The sequence below is a fragment of the Anarrhichthys ocellatus genome, unplaced genomic scaffold, assembly GCF_004355925.1.
Source record: "Anarrhichthys ocellatus isolate YVR2014 unplaced genomic scaffold, GSC_Weel_1.0 scaffold3, whole genome shotgun sequence".
Lineage (NCBI taxonomy): Eukaryota > Metazoa > Chordata > Actinopteri > Perciformes > Anarhichadidae > Anarrhichthys > Anarrhichthys ocellatus.
The window spans coordinates 4,776,667-4,784,422 of NW_022280033.1; the positions used below are offsets into that span (position 1 = coordinate 4,776,667).

Consider the following 7,756-nt stretch of genomic DNA (forward strand, 5'->3'; position numbering starts at 1 on the left):
TGTGTGTGTGTGTGTGTGTGTGTGTGTGTGTGTGTGTGTGTGTGTGTATCTGAGTGAAAGTCACCAATGTAAAATCGTAAAGTAAAACTGGGAAGGTATAAAAATCTGTCCTGATTGCTTCACAAGACAACTGTACAGTGTTGAACAAGGATCTGCTATGAATGCAGTATGTATCTGGCCCGGAGTGTGTGTGTGTGTGTGTGTGTGTGTGTGTATATATATATATATATATATATATATATCTCAGACAAAAAGGTTTGTCTCTGTATAATGGGACAGCGGGATCTTGACAATGTTGATTTGGAAGCCCTGAAGGGTGCCTGCATCAAACACACACATATACACAGACACACACATATACACACACACACACACTAGGGGGGAGGCCCTCATCAGAGGAAGGTACGTTGTTTTACCAACACAAATCACATCAAGTGATTAGACACAGCACAGTCGCCGTGGAGACAGGTGGGAATGGCATCAGATGATGAAACGGGGCTTCCATCAGGAAATCACACAACATAAGCGCACACACACACACACACACACACACACACATCCCATATGCAAGAATGCAAGCACACAGGCCCACAATCAAACAGCAAACACACCCTCACACACACACACACACACACACACACACACACACACACACACACACACAGAGGGACGCCATCAGGAAATCAGCAGCCAATCAGAATAATTTGACTGGGATGATGACAGGTCTGTCCATGGAACAATCTGCAGCCGCTGTCACCAAAAGAGAGCATCCCCCCTAAACACACACACACACACCCTCTCTTTCTTTGCCTGTGTACTGTATAACAATAAATCATCTGTGTGTATTCAAAAGCATTCTCTACAGCTCAGCTTTGTGTGTGTGTGTGTGTGTGTGTGTGTGTTTCATGTTCAGTAACGTATTGAGCGTGTGGCTGACCACTCCAGTGTGTCCGTGTATGTATGTTTTGCATGTGTAGGTGCTCAGCTATTCTTCGCCCTGAAGTCCAGCGGTGTGTCAGTCAAACTGGCAGCGTTATAGACTCTCTGGCAATTTCCATGAGATTGGATTTAGAGGGCTAATGTATAATAGGCCCTCGAAGGGAGGTGGGAGAGTATTAATTGAGATGGACTGAGCGAGGAGAGAGGGCGGGAGGAAGAGAGACAGACAGACAGACAGACAGAGGAAAAAGTGACAGACAGAGAGACAGAATGTGATGTTACTCTAAGCCGAGAGTGGACTCTAGCGGCTACAGTCTCTCTCTCTCTCTCTCTCTGAGAGAGAGAGAGAGAGAGAGAGAGAGAGAGAGAGAGAGAGAGAGAGAGAGCAACAGAAAAGGAAAGAAAAGACAAGAAAACAGTTGCTGTCTTGCAGAAATCACTTACTTTGTTTTATGTCACTTGTTTCACATGAGAGTGAACAGAAGAGACTTCTTTGTGACTAAGATACTGAGCAGGAATATTGGTTATAAAAATACCCAAAAGGTCTAACTAAAAGGTTTTATGAAAAAGTCTATTGACCCTTAAGGCACATTTTCCTCAGTATAATAGCTTCCTAAAACACATAAATAAGCGCTCAAGAAGTGTCCAAATGAGAGCCATTTTAAACACCAGTTAAATCAGTTTCACATTTGTGAAACTGTCTGGAGCTGAATCGACAACAAAATATGTGTCTGCAACTATTTTAATAATCGATTAGTTGTAGGTGATTTTTCAAGCAATAACGTTGAGGTTCCAGCATCTCCAATGTGAGGATAAGCCACTTCCCTTTGTTTATTAGCATCGGTAACGAAATAGTGGACAAAACAAGACATTTGACGATGTTACATCCGGCTTTTGGACATTTTTATGTGCATTTTCACTATCTTCTGATATTTAACGATTAATTGAGACAACTCTCTTCAGATTAATCAATAACAGAAATAATCATTAGTTGCAGCCTGAAGCCCCCCTGTAGATCTTGCTCCACAGCCAAGCAGCAGAGTGGACGACAGCTAATCCTCTTGATAATCACTACAACGCCCTGCAGCCATTAAGAACATGTATGGCAGAAAGATGCCAAAATAGAGAAATTGAAACATAAAAAATATTTCTTTATCTGCACCAAATGTGTGCATTAAAGTGTCTTTGTTACGTCACCAATTATAAGAAAATGTGACAGAATTAATTTGATAGTAAGAGAGTACTTGAGATTGTAGAAGATCCTTCAGGTTTTAATATCTACACAACTGATTTCTTTCCCTCTGTTACTCAAACATGGCAGAGTAGTTGCTATTTTTGCAGGAATCCTAGTGATGGCCTTCAGTGTGTGGTGTGTATGTGTGTGTGTGTGTGTGCTGTCGTAGTGGTCGAGTCTCCCTACGACCACTTTAATGCACTAAGATGTTGTCAAGCAGGAATGTTATTGATGTTTCTACGGCAACCTAGGGGCTTGAGCAGAGGATTATGTTGGGAGAGGAGAACGGAGAGACAGAGACGGAGAGACAGAGAGACAGAGACAGACAGAGAGAGTGAGACGGGAGAAGAAAATACAAAATATATTGCAGATAGAAGTGAGAGGAAAAAAGGAAGGAAGAGAGAGGTAATAAAGGCCACTCGGGTTATCAGCAGGAACGGATGAAGACTGAGCCTCTGATGAGGAGAGAGGCACAAAGATGGAAAGTTGGTAACCCACAGTAAAATACAAACAGCTGTTTAAATCACATGAATTATGAATGTATGTGCAAATGAACTGTCATTTGAGAAAGGTTAACAGGGGGGTGAGGTTAATTCTCCCACATTCGAAAAAAATCTATTTCCTCACTTCGTGTAATCTAACCACGCAGATGGCTTTGATTTATTTCCCCCAAACAAACCAATACTATTTGTGTTGCAGGAAACCACAAGGGGCAAGAGAGCAAATGTAGTTTTGTGTCATGGAGGTGAACTGACCCGTTAAAAACCGGCCAGTTCCAAATTATATTTACGGTGTCTGTTAGTTTCATAGCGACGACATATTTAAAGCTTTGCCAGCTTGAAATCTGAGAGTTGGACCAACAAGCCCTTTCTAAACCCTCACCAAACATGGTCCATTTCAGAAATGTGGGCAACTGGTTGCTCTTGCCTAAAATTATTTTTAATTTTCCAAAACTAACCTAAACTCAAACCACATGTTGTAGAATGTCTTACAGATCATAAAACAAGAGCCGAAGTGTATCAAAGCTGCTGCAACAATAAGAAGAATACGGGCAAAGTTTTTTTAAATGTTGAGAGTTAAACATGAATGTGCATCACAAACGCTAAATAACAAGGACATAAAATAAGGTAAAATAGGAACGTGTGATTGGTTACATGAACAATGACAGCACGAAGAGAGACAGAGAAGTCCCAGTTTGAGCATCATTTAGAGTCCAGCTGGCACAAAATAACGTTCTTCACCATACATACCCTTTTCATTTTCTGTCTCTCTCTCTCTCGCTCTCTCTCTCAGACACACACACACACACACACACACACAGTTAAAAAATACAGACACACTTCTCTCTCTCTCTCCATCTCCCTCTTGTTCTTTCCCTGCTTGTCTCACATCAATCAAATCTACTCCCAAAATGATCATCTGTTTAAGGCAGATTATCTTAGGGAAAGCCATCTATCGAATTACAATAGCACTACTTTATCCACCTAGCCAGACATCATCCCTGGAGTGTGTGTGTGTGTGTGTGTGTGTGTGTGTGTGTGTGTGTGTGTGCGTGCGTGTGTGTGCGTGCGTGCCTGCGTACAGACAGAGAACAATGTCCAATGCATTTGTTTTCGCATGCCAACATCCATGTGTACACATACACACCTCTCACTCTCCTAAAGCGTTTCCGCCAAATCATTTGCGTGCAGTTTGTTTCTAAGTGCGCATTTGCATAATTGTATGGTATCATTGGACTCTGGTTCAGGTTCATTCCCTTTTCAAATCAACAAATATGTATTTCCCTGTGAAACCACCAGACTTGCCAATGCATCGCTGTAAATCTGGTACAGGAGCAAAGGGATTCCCATGGGAGACCTCTGAGTAGCTGGAGCACGTTGTTTATATCTCATTAGAAGTCACTACACCGTCAGTGGAGTCAAATGTGACCACGGGTTTGGTTTTATCATTAATATCTGCATTAGATCCAAGTGTGCAAAAAATTGGGCTTCTTGCACCTTAACATGCGTGTGTTGATCGTATTTATATTAATAACACTAGTGTTTCATATTCATACACTGACTTTAGACTGTAAATCTATGTGAGCACCACTAGATGTAACACACACTCAGTCTATAGTCCTCAGAATGTACACAAAGAATAGTGGACATTATATAGCAATGAATACAAATGGAAAAGAAACACTAAATGAATAAGAGGTGGTAGCCCGACTAATCTGTCCTTAGGGTCAACTAGAAAAACTCACATCTCTGGCATCTCAATAAATTGCATGAATATTCTTTGAACTTTCATGACCAGGACATCCTTCTACATGACTCCATCAATTTGAAGACAAACAATATTACAAAAGAGATGATTTTTCTATAAGTCATCATATAAATGAGCCAAAGGAATACTTAACGACCACAAATGTCTTTAGTTGAGTACAGCTTTATTACAGCTAATCTTAAGTCACTAAAACTATTTCTTTTACGAGTCACCTTTAACAAAACACACCCTCCATATAGTTAGCCCTACAGCTAACCCAGCCCCGAAAAAAAAACTAGACTTGTAAAGCCGTGTTAGTGCTTGTGAGACATTAAGACATGCAGGAGGCGTTTTTCAGTGCTTCATCGCAGAGACAGAAAGTTATTCTGACTAGTAATTAAAAGAATTTTCACTACTGTTGCCAACACCACTTAATAGAAAGGCAGGGGAGAGAGAGAGCAGAGTGACTGGAGCGGGGCTGAAGTGTGTGTGTGTGTGTGTGTGCGCGCGCGTGTGTGCGTGTGTGTGTGCTCCTCAGCCGAGGGGCCTTGTGCTGCGGGCACTCTCAGTGAACAATCAAAACAGCTCAATTTAGGCTTTATCTGCAGCTCAAGCATGCATACACACACACACACACGCACACAGAAGAAATGGACGCTCGCTCACACACTCGCTCACACACACACACACACACGCACAAATCCACACGGGAGTGGGACAAGACAGGGAAGTGAGGAAAGCAGGAAGAAAGCGTGAGAGGAATGGCCGTCACCGGTGTACGAGGGTGATGATGGCAGCAGTTTGGAAGGTCAGGTAAACTTGGAATTCGATGCACAAGGCAGCTGATCAATATCTTCCCTCTCTCTTATTCTTTCTTTCTCCCCCATTCTCCTGCTCCCTCCCTCACCCAGGAATACTAAGACCTGGCAGTATTGACTGAGGCCGACCACAAGGCGATCCATAGCAACGGGTCAATCAATTAAGAGCACACATAAGAGCGCACATCAAGGCAAATTCGTAGAGAGTGACGATGTGTAATCAACTGTTCACTGTACCCTCTATTTTCTCAACGTCAGTCCTGGAAAACAGAGAAGAATAGAATAGAACAGAATAGAATAGAACAGAACAGAATAGACCCTTACGGACACGGACAAGTTAGCTCAAAAACAAAACAAAGGAAACTACACTCCCTTAAATCTATTAAATCCCACAGCAACAGATGAGCAACAGATGAGATAAAAACATGCAGATAGCAAAATAAACACAGACTATTAATCACCAGACTATTTGAATAAGCTTGTTGCACTTTGTAACTGTATCCTGTCATTGTATGTTGTATTTACTGAATCAAGAAAAGTAGACAGTAGTTCAGGAGCTGCTCTGTGAGCGCTGCAGGTCTTCCTCTACTGCAGCTAAGCTGTCAAACTGCAGCCACTGCTCCCACCTTCAGGCCAGAGGAGGTACTGCAGGTCAGGGGAGCAGCACTGTGGCCTCCACGAGGTCTTCACCGTTTGTTCTTGCTTTAAGTGCACGACAAAGCATGCTGCTTTACAGTAAATAATGTAGTGGGACAACAAATGTTATACATGTTCATGGTTTTATATTGTGTTGTTTTCATTGGTGACCCTATACATGCAAGAACAATTACAAGGCTGGACATTGTCCCAATCTAAAAGGCTATATAAATAACTATCACTTATCATTATTTACTTTTCTGTAATCAAACAGGGATGATTACATTGGTGATGCTAGAAATACCTTGTAAACAATATGTAAAGTGAGTGATCATGTCAACAATATCCCACACGTCTTAAAGGTTTAGTTGATTTTGTTTTTCCTTTTGGCCTTTTGTCATTTTTATTTGATAGCAGAGACTTGACAAGAAATAAAGGGAAAGACGTAGACAGGCTGACAGCCAGATTCCAACAAAGGACGCAGCAGTTACATAGTACACACTGGCCACCCACCCAAGCTGCAACTTTTACTAAATATTTAAGATGTCAAAGTGTTTTCCAGCAGTTTCAGATTGATGTGCTTTTGTTGATGAAGAGTAAGCTGTGTAAAGACTGACACCACTAAACATGCAGCATGATGCTGGCGGAGGTGAGAGATATTTCACCAAATGCAACGTGTATGAGAAACAAACGCACAGTGTTGAAACTGACGAAATAAGAAGGAGATAGAAAAGCATGAAGGAAGTGAGATCAGGGAAAAAGACACACAGACAGACAGAAATGTACAATGCTGCAGAAATTATGTCAATAAACCGAGCCGAACAGTTTGGAGCTAACAATAGTGCTAGTGTGTGTGTGTGTGTGTGTGTGTGTGTGTGTGTGTGTGTGCTGGTGTGCGTGTGTGTGTGTGATCTTGGCTGTGGTCAGGGTTGTTATGGCGAAGACAGCATTTCTGGAGGCTCCTGGCCTGTTCCTGTATGATTGTCCTCAGCAGGAAGTGACATCACCTGTTTGTCTTCGTCCCCTCCTGACACAGGAAAGGGACCAGAGAGGAATATTGGTCTGTCTGTCTGTCTGGTGCAGGTCAAAATCGGTGTCCTGAATGCTTTATAATAAAACGGAAATGCACAAACTAAGTGTAGCACGAGGCTGAGGCGTCATATGCTTGTGTTGCACATACAAACAGCCGTATTATGATGCTTCTACAGGATATACGAACATACAAAGGGTTAATTTTCTGTTTCAAACCCATCTCCAGACAGGACTTTGGATCGACCAATCAGCTTACTTGACATGTTGTTGACTATATAACGAAGCAAATATTTACACATGTACATAGTTGCATAACATCGATAGAAAAAGTCCAAAACATTTAATAAAAAGTTCTAGAAATTCAAAGAAATCTAATTTAATTTAAAAGAAATTTGGTCAGTACAATTCCTCTTTCTAGAGAATTCCGCTCTTGCTCTACCCGACGTACACGGTTAAAAGATTAAAAACTATTTTAGAACTTAAGAAGACCAAGAGGATCTATTAAGTCTGTTGGCGGAGTTACTTTTCATTATTTCTCACAAGAAGAAAATACGCTGGAAGTGGATTTTCTGTCATCCAGTTTTTGTTTTCCAGAGCCGAGTTATTCTTCGAAAACTGGAAGGAATTTACAACACTGCAGGACTCCTGCTAATTTCATCAGCAGAGCTTGTGCCTTTATGAACAGTATTCTATGAGAATGTTAATTGAGCACCATAGATACTGAGCAAAAGTAATTTTACACATCTGTGGTACCCACTCTGTGAATCTGCCCTCTTGTATCTTTGTATCTCTGTTCCTCTGCATGTGTGTGTGTGTGTGTGTGTGTGTGTGTGTGTGTGTGTGTGTGTGT

General features: G+C 41.6%; 1 protein-coding gene across 1 annotated transcript in view; it reads right to left on the minus strand.

The window, feature by feature from the left end:
• Positions 1–658: 658 nt before the first annotated feature.
• Positions 659–7,756, minus strand: part of LOC116401082 (calmodulin-lysine N-methyltransferase-like) — a 22,897-nt gene continuing 15,799 nt past the window's right edge. The window contains exon 4 of the mRNA XM_031879309.1: positions 659–6,979. Coding sequence (XP_031735169.1) covers positions 6,807–6,979 — 173 coding nt within the window. The 3' untranslated portion in view covers positions 659–6,806. The remainder of the gene's footprint in view (positions 6,980–7,756) is intronic.